General features: G+C 48.8%; 1 protein-coding gene across 1 annotated transcript in view; it reads right to left on the reverse strand.

Annotated features, from left to right (window-relative positions):
- Nucleotides 1-15498, reverse strand: part of WNT3A (Wnt family member 3A) — a 90647-nt gene that overhangs the window by 24805 nt on the left and 50344 nt on the right. The window contains exon 2 of the mRNA XM_063417332.1: nt 13033-13274. Within this exon, the coding sequence (XP_063273402.1) occupies nt 13033-13274 (242 nt within the window). The remainder of the gene's footprint in view (nt 1-13032; nt 13275-15498) is intronic.

The following is a 15498-nucleotide window of genomic DNA, read 5'->3' on the forward strand; positions in this document are numbered from 1 at the left end:
CCATATGATTTTAAATTGCATCTACCCCACTCTCCAGGCTTGGAATAACTAATATTTTGTAGCCAGCACCAGTGCAAGAGGCTTGTGCTGTACCGAGCAGAGCAAAGTCTGATCTGCTTCTAAAGTATTTATGTGAAAAATCAGGGTAAATACGGAAATATGTTTGGAATTCTTAAAAAACAAATCAACCCACAAAACAAACACCTTTTGCACTTCACTGATTCTTTAAATATAAAGTGACTGGCTTTATGTCAGGTTGGTGTGAGGATTTCAGGGGTGTCACAGTAGCTTTAACATGTCCTGGAAACACCCAAGGCTGGATGGGGATCTGAGCAACCTGACCCAGTTCAAGACGTCCCTGCTCCTGGCAGGGCTTGGACTGGATGACCTTGAGAGGTCCCTTCCAACCCAAACCACCCTAAAAATGAACAAAAATGCTAAGGACTGATGGGGCAGGAATGTTCTGAAGGCCAGTGGTTGACATTGCTTAACGTGAGGAGATTTCAGGCAGAGTTTTTAACTTTAAATTTGTTGTATTGGAGCTGGAAATAAATGATCTTCAAGGCCCTTTCTAACCCAAACCATTCAGTGGTTCTATGACTTGATTCTTCTCACGTATTGGTCTTTGATTTTGTGATTTAGCTACTGAACCTTTGGGAAAACACTGGAAACACAGAGCTGAGAGCTGAGGGGGTGATTTTCTGCTGGCTGGGAAGTTCAGAAGTTCTGTCCTCCTGAGAACCAACACCAGCAGGCAAAATCCATTGTCTTTCCCAATGGAAAAGCAATGAGATGGAGAATTTGATGATAAAACATATTTATCCTCTTCAGTCTTTCCTGATTCATAGAGATGGATGATATCAGAGTGTGTTTGGGCCAGAGTTATAATTAATAAAGCCATGAACAAAACTTTACAGAATTTAATATTTGCCTTCAGAGTCACTAAATTATGTCTGAATGTTCAGGTGCAAGTGATGGATCTTGAATGAGAAGACCCCTTGCTAAGGGGAGCAAAATGCAGAGAATATTCTTAATTTTAGGCACTGGGCAAGGATTATAACTGGAATATAAATCTCACCAGAGTACCACAGAACATTTCCCACAAAAATTGGGCTCCACAGAGCTCCCATTTACCCCTCTCAGGATTCATTTACATCTTCAAATTCACCTCTCAGGGAATCTGTATCTGAAATCCCATCAGAAAAGCAGACTGGAAATGTTGTATGAAGAGAAACGAATTTCTCCACCAAACCCAACTGCTCTGAAATGAATTTTCACCTTTTATTTTTCTCTAAGGAAAATCTGTGCAATTTCCTAGGGGAGCATCTTCATGTCAGGACTCAGCAGTTGTAACTTGAGGACAAACCACAGATTTGGGGTTTATCTCTTACAGCTATCGTTTTATAGAGCTGTGAGGCTGCTTTATGAATTCACAGGGGTGTTTAGGTGACCACTGCTGAATTTGAATTCTGGATTTACACAGAATGAGTGAGTTTAGAGTTCATACCATGGCTAAGGTTAGTAACGAGGGCCAAAAAAACCTACTTAACATAATCTAGGAAATTCTGTTTTGCTTCATTTTTAAGAGTTGAAAACCTGATGGACCATGTAAGAGTCTGAATTTTTGGGCTGATTAAGTGTTTTGTCTTGTTAATGTCAGATTTTTTTATTTGAGAAGATAAAATCATTCGGCCTCAATAATATACAAAATACTTCTATATTCTATAAAATACTAAAGGTGTGATTCTGTGATGGTTTAATGATTTTCTATTTTAGCATAAGATCACATTTAAATTAAAAACAAATAAAATGACTCATTTCCAACCATTCAAATGAAACTATCTGAAATGTGAAAAAAAAATTAAACCTTGGGGAAAAAAACAAAGTTGTGAATTTTTTTTCCCCCTGAAAATTAAGGGGAACCTGCAAAACATCTCCAGTTTGGTGCAGCTTCATTTTCTGACTGAAAACTGTCCCAGAAGAACAAATAAACACATTTTTGATGAGATATAATATCTCCTAGGCTGAATCTTGTGTGCTTAGCCCAAGGGGTCTCCAACTTTTTCGTGGCTCCGGGTGAACATCTCCTGGTGCCCTCCCCACCCGTTCACACCCCCACGACACATCCCTGTGGCAGCAGCTTTCCTGGGAAAGCAGCAGCGATTGGGAAGGGATAAACCATAATTATCAGCTATCACTGAGCACTGATTTAGCCCCCGGGGAATAATGGGGAGGAAATTGTGCCGGGTGCTGGCGGCCTCGGCGGGAAGGGCTCCCCGGAGTGTCGCTCCCCTGCCAATCACACCATGGAGGAAGGCTCCAGAGGAGGCCAATAAAAGTTCCTAAATTGCCTTCCAGGAGCTGCAGGGCCCCATGTGTGACCCACTTGGGGACGTCCTGGTGGCTCTGTGGCGGCTCCGTGTGAAATGGAGAGGCAGAGGAAGGAGGACCTGCCCTGCCCTGTCCAGAACCAGAACCAGAATCTTTCCTTCGTTCCTTGCTCCCCCATCACTGGCCCAGGTTGGGCCATGAGTGCTTTGTAAAGTGCTTTTCTTCTCTGGGAAGGGTGACATGAGTCAAAATGAAATAAAAAGTGAAAGACACTTTCTGTTTTTCCTTTCTGCTCCCAGGGCTTGAGGACAGCTTTGCATTTCCCAGAATCTGGCGGCTTTCTGCTTTTCTCTTTGTGTTTTCACAGAAGTATACAAATATTTGGGTTGGAAGGGACCTGAAAGATCATCCAGTGCCACCCCTGCCATGGGCAGGGACATCCTTCACTGTTCCAGGCTGCTCCAAGCCCATCCAGCCTGGCCTTGGGCACTGCCAGGGATCCAGGGACAGCCACAGCTGCTCTGGGCACTCTGTACCACCCTCTGTGTGAAGAACTTCCTAAAATATATAGAATTCATATTCTATAGATGGCTTTGCCATCAGATTTTAGGGTCACCTTTCAGCCAAAGCTCCAGAGCTTCCCTGGGGCTCCCCACACCACATTCCACCTCCTTAAAAAGCCTGCCCAGACCAAAACCAACTCACAAGAGTTTCCTTCCAGCCCTTCCCTGGAGCATATCCAGCCTGTGGCATATCCACACCCCTCTCTCTGCCCTCCAGAAGAACCTCTGTGACCCCTGGGAGCACGGCGAAGGTGGGCAGGAGACAGAGCACCACACACCTCAGTGCTCCCTGTCCTGGGGTCAGCTTCACACAGCCCTCAGCTGCCTCAGCTCACCCAGCTCATGCTGTTTCCCAAAAAATGCCTCTTCTGTGCACTGCCTTTGCCTGTCCTGGCACAGGGAAACTTCTCACCTGCATCAGGTAGAGTTCTCCAACCCCTTTGCATCTCCTGAGATTTTGGAGCCCCCCCAAAACCTGCTTTCCTCCTACTCCTGCTTATCTTCACTGCTCAGCCTCGAGCCAGCTGTGCCCTCACCATTCCTAGGAGCACATCACTCATGTGTACACCAGAAATCCAGAGTCACACCAATCCTTTTGAGCCATTCCCTCTCCTGGTGACTGATCCCTGCCTCTGTGCCTTGTTGCATTCTGTGGTGGTGTTGTCTTTGCAATCCCCTCCAAAAAAAAAAAAATCCAGACTGCTTTAGTTCTCCACATGAAGCTTCCCATAAGGACTGGGAGCAATTCTGGAGACTTCAAAATGCTTTGGGGAAATGCTACGCATGACACTCGGCTGGGAGAGATACACCAGGGTCAACAACAAAAATGTCATGCACTTCCCTCCCCATATTTTCATTTTCTCTGAGAAAGAGAAGCCCCCAAATTCTAAAACTAATCCAAACCAAGAAAAACAAAACAAAACCAAAGTCTTAAACTTTCCATTTCTTTCATAGAAAGAGATGAGGCCAAATTCACCCCTCGCAGGTAACTCCACTGTCTTTAATAAGTTGGATGTGGAACTGATGGGGCCAATCCGACCCATCTGTTCAGCCAAAGGAGAGGCTGGATAGCAGCACGTGAGAGGGTGGAATTATGGCCCTAAAAGTTCCTAAATTGCCCTACACGAGCTGCTTTAACCCTGTGTTTAAGAGCTCTCTTAACCCTGTGGATCCTCTTGGCTGGGCAAGTCCTCGCTCTGGAGGAGATGCTCCCAGAGTGATTAGGCTGAGGAAACAAGGAATGAGAGAGGCTGAACCACGCAGGCACAGGATTCCCAGAGCCTAGCAGGGAATGTGTTAAGCCATATCCTGCTGGGAAATGCCCTGGTGCTCTGCAGGAGACGCTCTCGTTCCCCTGCCATGCAAGCCCATCGCAGAAAAAACCCACGAAGGGCATCTTTAAAAATCCCGGGTTTCCCTTGGCCGCCCTGTCCTGCCTGCTCCAGGATGGAGAGCAGGCAGATCTCTGCTGCTTACACAGGAATCCATCCAGATCATCCCACAGCCCCTTCTGGCCTTAAAATCCCCGCCTCTATTCAGCACTGCCAGCTCCCAGCGCATCTCCCGGGGAAGAAAAGCCGCATTCCCGGCCTCGGATCCCGCTTTGTCAGGAGGCTCCGCTCTTTTCCCTCTTTGGGACACAGCAGACGCTGTGTTTATCTCCTGGAGCAGCAGAACCCACGCGGGGCACGGAGCCATCCCAAAACAGCCCCCAGCGTGTCCCCCTTCCCCGCCAGCATCCGGATGAAGGCCACCACGGTCCGGCTGTCGCTGTTCCCAGCCTGGCCGCGGTCCATGGGGATGTGTGTGTGTGTTTGTGCCTCCCGTGGCGCGCCCAGGGCCCGCTCGGGGCCGGGATTCTCCCGGGACAAAGGGATGCTAATTCAGCTCCCTCTGCTGTTCCCTTTTGTCTAGGGCTAGCTCCCACGCCTGGACTTGGCACTCGCGGGATGCGGCAGAGGGAGCTCCTTGTTGAGACCAACCTGAGCCCGGTTTGGGAATGCGATGGAGCCAGCGGGGAGAGGGGAAGGAGGGGAGGGGGGAAGGACAGAAATCCATAACTCGGCACGACCCGCTCGCTGCCAGCCCCGCGCCTTGTGAGGGGCAGGAGCTGCCAGGGCCGCCACCGGTTCTGGAGCCACGGGCTGCCTTATCCCTCCTCCCCTCCCTGGTTCCCCTCTGATGTTTAAATCGCCAGGAAAAAAAGGACAAGTAGTAGAAGAAGAAGACGAAAAAGAAGAAGACGAAAAAGAAGAAGACGACGAAGAAGATGACAAAGAAAATGAAGAAGAAGACGAAGAAGATGAAAAAGGAGAAAAAGAAGAAAAAGAAGAGAGAGAAGAAAGAGAAGAAAAAGAAAAAGAAGAAAAAAGAAGACAAAAAAGAAGAAGAATAAAAAAGAAGACAAAAAAGAAGATGAAGAAGACAAAAGAAGGCAAAGAAGACAAAGAAGAAGAAGAAGAAGAAGAAGAAGAAGAAGAAGAAGAAGAAGAAGAAGAAGAAGAAGAAGAAGAAGAAGAAGAAGAAGAAGAAGAAGGAGGAGGAGGAGGAGGAGGAGGAGGAGGAAAAAGGAAAAGAAAAAGGAAAAGGAAAAGGAAAAGAAAAAGAAAAAGAAAAAGAAAAAGAAAAAGAAAAAGAAAAAGAAAAAGAAAAAGAAAAAGAAAAAGAAAAAGAAAAAGAAAAAGAAAAATTTCCTCCCCAAAAAACCCCAAACCAAAAACCTTCACAGCAAACCCCAAAAACTAGAACAAAAACGACAACAAATTAAAAAAAACACCAAAAAACCACCAACCCAACCCCCCCACCCCCCCCAAAAAAACAAAAAAAACAAAAAAACAAACAAAAAAAACACACACACAAAAAACAAAAACAAAAAAAAAGGGAAAAAATCCCCCCACCAAACCCTGTATCTCAGGGTTGACAGATGAGTGGGAGGTGGAGGGAGCACAGAAAGCAAACGGGATGGGCTCCTGGAATTGCTGCCATTTCCTTTTCCCCCTCTCCTGGCAGGGTGTGCAGCCTGCCCTGGGTGTCGGCTGTTTACAGCTGTTTACACGGGCTGTCTCCTCTCCATGCACGGGAGCCAGATCTTTATCCCGGGATCACGGTGCAGGTGGGGAGGTGATGAGGTCAGAGCCTCCAAGAAACCCCGAAAACGCTGGAGGGCCCGAGGGCACTGGGGATGGAGAGGTGATGCACTCAGATGTGATGGCAACCACAGCCTCCCTGTGCCACCCCTGCCTAGGGCTTGTCCTTGGACACTCTGAAGCCACAAGAGGATGAAGGGACTCCTTTGATGGTTCTACCTGGCTCCAGCAGCAAGAGAAGGAGCTCCTCATCTCCTCACTGGACTCCAAAAGCTGAGGGGTGACACCCTGGCACCTTTCCCCAGCATCTCTCTTTGCTGCCCCTGCAACCTGCAGCTCTTGCCAAAACTCAGAGGAAGCTGCAAATCCCCCAGGACTCTGTGGGCTGCAAATTGGGGATGCAGCCACAGCTCATCCAGACCTCCCCAAACTGCTCATCCAGCATGCTGCAGCTCCAACACGCTGCCTGTACTGAGTTAGCTGCCCAAAACCCAGGTCAGGAGTGCTGCAGCCAGGAATCTGGGCTGGAATGGACTCAGCAGTGCAGCATCTCCTCACCCCACGCAGCAATCCCCGCTCCAAGCTCGATTTACAGGGACACTAAACCCAAGGGGTGCTCCTGTGTGGAGCCAGGACGTGCCAGCCTTTCCCCCAGCAGCCCTGGCAAACCTCTGGCCTGCAGGATTTGTGCCTCCCGACTGTGGCTGAGCGGAGCTTGCACAGTCACATCTTCAGTCCTGATCCTCCCAGTTTCCTTCCCCATAGTTACAGGGCAGAGTTTGTAGATCTCCGTTGTTGATAGCGGGGCAGCTGCCCAAATTGCCATTAGCGGGGAGGTAGACGGGGTGTGGCTGGAAATCAGATCCTCTTGGGAAGAGTTTCATGAGAGAGCGCAGAGAACCTCCTACATGTAACAAACCTGGATGGATCAGTATCTTGTGGCTTTCTGCTCATGCCTTACTTTATTGCAGAAGTGGAGAAGGCTGATCCAGAGCAGGGAAAAGGAGGGGGGAAAGCGTTTGGCTCGGAGACAACCGAGATGCCAGAACGCCATCAGGAAAATATGATGAGATCTGCTAAACGTATTAATTTTAAATCATTATGGGGTGTTATTATGCCTTGAATAGCAAGGCACTGCCTGCATTCAGCGGTTCAGGAGCTCCTTTCCATGTGCATTGTGGTTCCATTATTAAAATGGCCTCTGCAACTGGGGCTGGATGTCAGGATTGCTTTCCAACAGGAGAAATGTGAGGGATGGGAAGTGTTTGCCCCCAAAACGGGCCTCTAAGAAGCACCCCTGGAAGTCAGAGGCTGTAGCCCTAGGCTCCCTCTATAGTCAATGGGGAGAAATAAACATCTTGCTGTGATTCATGTTATCCTGAGATAGGTGTCTGAGATAGGTCAGATGAATTGCTCCCCGGAGATGCTGAGTGCTCTCCACTGACTACAAAGGGAGCCCGGGGTGACTCGCTCAGACTTTGACATCCAACTCTGGCAGATGAGATCAGGCCTATCAGGGAGAGATGCTGCTATGACACAGCAAGAAAAATACATGGAGCAGACTCGTGTCTCCGAGGGATTACAACTGAATTCAGAAGTCTGGTTCCATTCTTGCCTAATCTGGGGAAAACTCACGTGGATTTCACCAGACACGAGATGAGATTTCTCATCCACAATGGTAGAGAGTCAACCCTTGAACACAGCTTTGGTTGGGCTGTCTTGAGAGAAAGAATGCATGGAGCTCATCCCCAAAACACCTAGAGTCCAAAATGAACCAAACCTCACAAACAAGCCGAGCCCAGAATCAGCCTGGCTGCAAAGGTGACAGTGACCAGCATTCCACAAGAAACTGGATGTGATTTGAATCCCACATTTCTCGGGAGCTAGACAGATGCCTGCTCTGCCCTTCATGCAGTCCCTGGGAGCAGGAGCCTTCTCATCCAGAGCCGGTCTCCCTGGATTCCCTCCGTGATTGATGGGGAGATGGAGAAACGTCAGGGTGTGAATAATTTAACCCAAACTGTCTGGAACACGTCAGATGAATCATGCCCTGGAGGACCCCAGCAACAACTGGAGCTACCTCAACCTGTCTCGCTGTCTGGCATGAAGGACCCAAAGTTTTGCTGACCCACTGCAACTCTGTAGGCCCCAGTTTTAGCTTTTTAGGGAGCCCAAGTAGCAGAGAAAATGGTCAGTGCTAGAGGAGAAAATAGAGGGGCTGGTTGTGAACATCAGAGCAGTGGAGGAGGTTTATAAAGGGGAAGCTGCCTATCTCGTGGTGATATGTCAAGGCAAAATGTCCTCTGGGAAGAGATGTTGCAGTCAAATTCAGATTTTGGGTTCATTCCAGAAGTCTTGAGGGGAAATTCTCCAGTCTGGATCACGCAAGAAGCCTGCTTGGATAATGACAGTCAGGTCAGGCCGTGAACGTGCCCTGTGTGCTCTGCTGTGGGAAGGAATGAGGCTCTGGAGATCCAGGGATTACAGATCTCTGCCCGTGACACCCTGCTAGTGCTGCCCCTCTCCCCTGCCAAGGCTCCTCCAAAGGGATTATTTGGTGCCAGCTCCTGAAGGACACTCTGCCATGTCTGCAGGACAGTGTCACCTGCAGGAACGTGGTGAGCGAAGACAACAGGAAACCTTCAGGCTTTGTGGTCAGTCTGGGTAAGGCGACGGGGAGATCCCATCCCGTCCCATCCCACCTTGATTTGAGATGGAAGCTGTGGCAGGCAGGGCACCTCCCCAGTTTAATGACAAAGCAATCCTGTTCTCTCAAATACTCTGTATTTCAAACCATGCTCGGCCTGCTGGCTGCTCAAAGAAGAGCTGCACCAGACAGGGCAGGGCTGTGCTGGACACAGGATTAACCCCAAAGGGACACGAGCCGTGGGTCACTCCAGACTTTTGCCTTGCAGCGGGGTCGGTGCCCAGCTGTCATCTCCAGAGTGAATTGACACCTCCCAGGCCTTGGTCACCCCTCGGGCTCTCCTTTGTCCCGCTGGGGAATTCCATGTAGGTCCTGGCAGGGCACATCCGAAGGGTGCAGAGCCATGGGATGTCCCCACCCCGGCTCGCTCCCACCCCGTCCCGTGCCCGGCGCCCCAGGAAGGGGCCGGGGCGGCTTCCCAAGGCTGCACACGAGTGTTAAAGCCTAATAAACAAGCCCCGCCGGCCCGAGCTGAAAGGACCCGAGCCCTCTCCAACAAAGCATTTAATCCAGTTTGGCGTAACCTTTGACATTATTAGGGATCGCGGTGACCCTAATCCAATCAGATTGATTAACTAAAGCGCAGACCCCATAAGCAGACCCCCCTCTGGCCCCTGCTATTTAGCCCTGACCAAACAGTGGGAGAGACGTGCCGTATTTACACCACAATGGGTCGGCGCTGAGAACCTGTTTCATTACAGAGAGACTTAAACTCCCATTACTCCATCAATGTATCATTCTTCAATAGTTCATTAAAAGCTGCTCCTCCACAATAACTATTAACCATTTCTCAGCCCAGCTGGCAGGTTTAAAGCCCCGGCCAGTCTTTAGCAGAAGGAGGTGGGAGTGAGTGAAAGAAATAGATAGACAAGGGCTCCCTTTTTAAATTTAAACCAACAGCGGGCTTAAATAGTTGGAGGTAATTTACTTTTATTGAATTGGGGGGGGGGAGGAGAGAGAGGAAACTTTTTTTTTTACTTAATTATGTGCTGAGGTCCTTTAAAGAGACAGGGCCATGATAAGTTTTATTGTATTCCTCCTCTTGAGATTGGTTCATATTTCTGCCCAGAGGAGTTTCAAGGGGAGCTCACGAGGCATCGAGAGACTCTAAACACACAACTTTAGCCTGAACAGCCTCTCCAGTCCACAAAAGCTAAAATAAAGGCAAAAGGCACAATCCCCAATGTGTGGCACTCCAGCTGGAGATGGAAAATGCCTGCCAGGTCGCACTGTTCACTTTCTGCTGTCAGTGATGGGGAGTCCTTCTCCTACACCCTCCAAAGCTTTATCCTGTGTATTTTTAGGGGCAACTCAAAATTCTTCCCTTCTCCTTGGTAAACTGAGAGATGCAACAAATGCATTAAAAACTGCCAGGCCTCTCAGCCTGAGCTGTGGCTCACTTCAGGTCATGTGGCCATGCCATGTTCTTCTCCACTTTATAAAATACAGGTGGAGAAAAAAGTAACAATATTTTTCCTTTAGATATTACTGTTCGAAAAATTCAAGAGACATTCTTTCTGCTGTTCAGAAGTTGAGATTTGAGCTTCTGGGAGACTAGAAATGAGTTGTAGTGTCTTTATATTAGAAATTATAAGCAGATTAGGTTCAGGTAGAGAGAAAGAGGTCAGACGCAATTCTTTCCCCATAGAGGAATCCTGTTTTTTTGCATTCCAAGTTGTCCAAACTGGCCAAAACTCCCATTTCCTGGGGATTTGCAAGGAAGACCTGACAATGGCACCTGTCTGAATGTTTCTCCATGAAGCTGCACACCTGCCCATACGCTCCCAAGACCAGAGAGGAGGAGAAAAACCCCTTTCCACAGCCCTGACCCTAAAGCTCAGGGACACATTCCAGAGGCAGGGACACCTTCCACTTCCCCAGCTTGCTCCAAGCCCATCCAGCCTGGCCTTGGACACTCCCAGGGATAAAAAGCCCACATCTCTCTGGATAATTGAATAGGGAAGGTTTATTCCACAGACAAGGGTTTGCAAACCAGAGTAGCCAAATCGGGTGGGATGGGGGAATTCTGCTCTTCCTCTGCCCCGGGTGACACACAAAGATCAAGAGGGATTTAGGGTCAAGCCTGTCAAGTGCTGCCTTCAATAGCAGCAGGTCAGGATCCCCTGAACATCCCCATTCCCTGCTAGCCGAGCTCATCAATGCCACTCCTGCTTAATTTGTGATTCATCACAAAATCCCAGAATTGTTAGGGCTGGAAGGGACCTCTGGAGATTAGGCCTGGCTAAAAAAAAAAAATGCATAAACATAGTCTTAGCTAAAACATGTGGGATCTTTTTGCATAAAAAGGCTGATGGGGAAAAAGAGTCTGGTTTTAGATGAGATATCAGAACATGGCTCTAACAGGACCAGTCTGGTGCCAGTTTGGCACTGCTGAATCACAGCCCAAGCCTAGCCCTGAATGAGCAATGAGGCACCACAGCAGCGAGGACAGCCCAGACAGTGAGGTTTGGGCCTGGCAAGGATTTCCTGGAGGCATTAAAATCGGTCCTTTTCAGTGAAAGGAGTGCAGATAGTCCTTGGGGCAACGGGGAGATGCTTCAGGAGCTGCTCTGGTTTGTGCTGAGCGAGGCTGGGGTCCCCACTGACTCACACGAGAGCTGCACTCAGATCCCAGGTGACTTAAAATCCAAGCTGCAAAACAGATTTTTTTGCTTCCTTGCTTTCTCTCTCTCCTTTTCCCCTTCTCTCTTTCTGGGTAGGAGCTCAAGTATGTTCCTACCCTGGGGGATCTGCCGCACAAGAATGCGACTGAGCTGTTTTTTTTTCTCCCCCCACTCCTGCTGTAGGTGAAGCAAAACTGAAGGGTGGTTTGATTCTCCCTCAAGGAACAACATTCTTCAGTTATGAAATCGTCCCAGTCTCCTCTCCCTCCCTGAGCCCGGCTACCAAAACCCTCCGGTCTGGAGCAGGGACAGACCCTTCGTGCTGGCTGGGAGATAAGAGAGTTTGGCAGATTGTGGGGTTGGGGTTCCTTGGGTCAGCAGGGAGCTGAGGGGCAGATTATCCACGAGGATAATTGCTACAGCACGTGGGGGGTGTCTAATCCCAGACTGTCCAGGAGCACATTGCCCAGAGGGGTCATGGAGTCCCCATCCCTGGAAGTCCTCCAGGCTTGGAGCAGCCTGGTCTGGTGGAAAAAAATGCCCAAATCTGTTCTGAGTAACGCAGCAAGGGAAAAACTAAAAATGTAGATGGGAAGCACTGCAGAACACACCCCAAGGTGGGTATGGATAAATTACATACACCAGATTCCCTGAAAATATTCCAGATGATCCCTCCTCTTTCATAGGAGGGAAGGAGGGAAGGAAGGAAGGAAGGAAGGAAGGAAGGAAGGAAGGAAGGAAGGAAGGAAGGAAGGAAGGAAGGAAGGAAGGAAGGAAGGAAGGAAGGAAGGAAGGAAGGAAGGAAGGAAGGAAGGAAGGAAGGAAGGAAGGAAGGAAGGAAGGAAGGAAGGAAGGAAGGAAGGAAGGAAGGAAGGAAGGAAGGAAGGAAGGAAGGAAGGAAGGAAGGAAGGAAGGAAGGAAGGAGGGAAGGAGGGAAGGAAAGAAGGAAAGAAGGAAAGAAGGAAAGAAGGAAAGAAGGAAAGGCCCCTTTGTGCTAAAGGGGAAGGCGAAACTTATCCCAGACTTAGTGAGACCAGCAGGACCAGGCTGGATTTTAAGACACACAAACAAGGGCAAAGAAGGGTAAAGGAGTTCTCACAGGCTCCAACCAACTTATAAGGAAAAAGACCAGATACTCAGGCTTAGCTTAGGGCTTAAATCTCACAAGATTGAATAACCTAGGGCAAAACATTTCCAAGAGTTCCCACTTCTATCAAGGGGTGCAGAAACAGTTGCCTGAATTTGCACCCTGTCCTAATTTCCTGTGTTCACAACCAAGGAAAGCAGAAGCATTCATTGATGGTGATTTCCCCAGGCCTTTGATCTTCACTGTATTTCACAATAGTATCAAAACTGACGTTCTCTGATGAGTCCAGTCCCTAGAACCCTCCCCAGCAGCTCATCATTTCCCCTCTGCTGTCCTCTAGAGAGGTGAAAAGGAGCCAGGTCCAGCCTGACCACTGCAAACACAACAATCCTGTGTTCCTCCCCATGGGATAATTCATGCTGAAAGGGATTCGGGGAGGTCTCTGGTCCAACCTCCTGCTCCCAGCTGGAACTGAGCTAACCCCACTCCTTCATCCAGCTCAAGCCCTGTCTCTTGCAGGACGTTTTACAGGACATTTTTTCCAGAAGGGAAGGAGCTCACGGGAGGTTTCTCAAGATCTCTGCTGCCTCTCCACCTCGAACGTTCACTTCCCAAACCTGCAGCTCCCACTCACCTTTGTCCAGCACGGGCCCGAAGATGGCCAAGCTGTCGTTGACGGTGGTGCAGTTCCACCTCCTCCCTCGAAACTGGTGCTGGCATTCCTGGATCCCAATCTTGACGCCTTCTGCCACGCTGGGCATGATCTCCACGTAGTTCCGACAGAAGCGCAGCTGCTTGGGCACCAGGCCCGGGATGCTCCCGCAGAGGATGGGCTGAGTCCCCAGGGAGGAGTACTGGTGGCCAATTGCCAGGGACCTGGGCAAAAAAACAACGAAACAGGGGAAAATAGACGTTGTCAGGCTGGGTTCACCTTTGGACTTGGTTCAGAAGAATGGGGACAGAAAATCAGTGTCTTTGGTTCTTCTGCATTCCCCCTCACCAGAAAACACCATTTCATTGCCATCGTTCCCCAAAATAACATCTCTTAAAGTTCTCTACAGGCCCAGCAAAAAGCTCTACTTTTGATATCTTCCTTCCCTTTTCTTTATCCTCCCAAAGCCTTAATCCATCACTGTGCTGTGAAATACTGTGCTGTGAAATATATATTCCTTCCTTCCTTCCTTCCTTCCTTCCTTCCTTCCTTCCTTCCTTCCTTCCTTCCTTCCTTCCTTCCTTCCTTCCTTCCTTCCTTCCTTCCTTCCTTCCTTCCTTCCTTCCTTCCTTCCTTCCTTCCTTCCTTCCTTCCTTCCTTCCTTCCTTCCTTCCTTCCTTCCTTCCTTCCTTCCTTCCTTCCTTCCTTCCTTCCTTCCTTCCTTCCTTCCTTCCTTCCTTCCTTCCTTCCTTCCTTCCTTCCTTCCTTCCTTCCTTCCTTCCTTCCTTCCTTCCTTCCTTCCTTCCTTCCTTCCTTCCTTCCTTCCTTCCTCCCAAAGATGCTCAGCTGATACAGATCATTTCCTTTGCAATCAATCAAACAGGTTTTTTCTTTCTTTGAGACACAAGCACAACTCTAGAAGATGTTTCATAGGAAATTTTGGCAGCTGAGGAAACCCAGTCAAAAGCACTTTCAGAGCCACCCAAAGGAATAACTCCAGCAGCAGAAGCCATCAAGCTCCGAGTCTTATGAAAGGCAGCACCAAGAATTTGGGAAGGGGAGCAGCATCATTCTGTGGGGCTTTGGTTAAAGCAAGGGGAGTGAAATTAAAGCCAAACCAAACCAACAACCAAGAACCAATCCCAATTTAACTCCAGTGCAAGCTCTGTGCTCAGCCCAGTGGAAGTCTTGAAAGGAGTGTCCATGAACCTTTTTGTTGGTGAAGCCTTGGAGACAAACAAGTCAGCTCTGCAGGCAGATCAGCAGATAGGCAGCTAATTAGATAGATTTTTAAAGTGTTCTTTACTGGTGCTTCTAATAATAACCTTGATTACTAGAACTGAAGGGGTTTTTAGAGTATAATTTCCTTTTCTTCTAATTAAATCTCTTGATTGTCTTTTCTGCCCGGAATTAATGACAAAGAGGAACCTGCCTGGGCAGTGTGTATTTCTGTTTACATTCATTTTTTGCTGTGTGGTTTTCATTTGGGAGCAGCCTGGTGTGTTTGAATTATCAACAGGGCTGTCAGGGAATAAAGCCTTCACTCTCTTTCGCTCTGACTTAAAAAATAACACGAGAATTCTATCATTGCTGAAGTCCAGAAGAAAATTAGCTTAACTTTAGCAGTTCTCTAGGTTAGGATAAAAATTATTTTAAAAAACCTTTGTTTTAAAGAGAAGGGTCCTTGCAGCCAATTAACTTTTCTCCTGGAGGGGTCCGGGTCAAGAGGGACAGAAGTGAAAAGCAGGTGGAGGTTCACATGTCAGGAGCCACATCTCAAGGGCTTTGCTCACTGCAGACTCAGCTTTACAAATCCATCCTTTCCAGGCAAATAAAGACATCCATTTCTGGATCCCAAATGGCTCCAGGCAGGAGTTTAGAGCCAGGATAATCAGCTCAGCCAGAAACGTGCCCTCCAGTAAATGAGCTTTAGGGGCACAAGGTGGAAGGTGTGGGGAAAGGCAAAGGATTCCCAGCTGATTTCCTAATCTTAGATGCCTCTTTCCAGCTCTGCTGGACTTCTGGGAGATGGTGGATCTCAAAATTAGGGGCAATTCATCCTACCCTGGGGAGGGAAGCTGAGACAAATGACAAGAACCACCCTCCAGAAGCGCCCCTCTTTTTCCATTGCTTTAAAAGGGAGGCAGGCAGCTCACCCTGACCCCAGACTGTGTCCCTGCCACCCACATCCCAGTGCTTGTGACAGGGGTGTCTCCAGCTGCTCTGCTCACCTTTGGGACCAGCCAGTGGAGAGGAGCAGACACCTGCAGGCCACGATTCCCCTGCCCAGCTGAGCCGTGTGCTTTGGGCTGGGTGAGTCATGGCCTTGCTGTGCTGGTGAGACTCCCCTGGGTGCCCGACTGGGGGACAGGGACACGTCTGCACCGTGGAGTCTGGGGGTGAACCATGCCCTGAGCCCCGACAAGGAGGGTGGGTCAGTCCCTCGGA

The sequence above is a fragment of the Prinia subflava genome, chromosome 1, assembly GCF_021018805.1.
Source record: "Prinia subflava isolate CZ2003 ecotype Zambia chromosome 1, Cam_Psub_1.2, whole genome shotgun sequence".
NCBI classification, from domain to species: domain Eukaryota; kingdom Metazoa; phylum Chordata; class Aves; order Passeriformes; family Cisticolidae; genus Prinia; species Prinia subflava.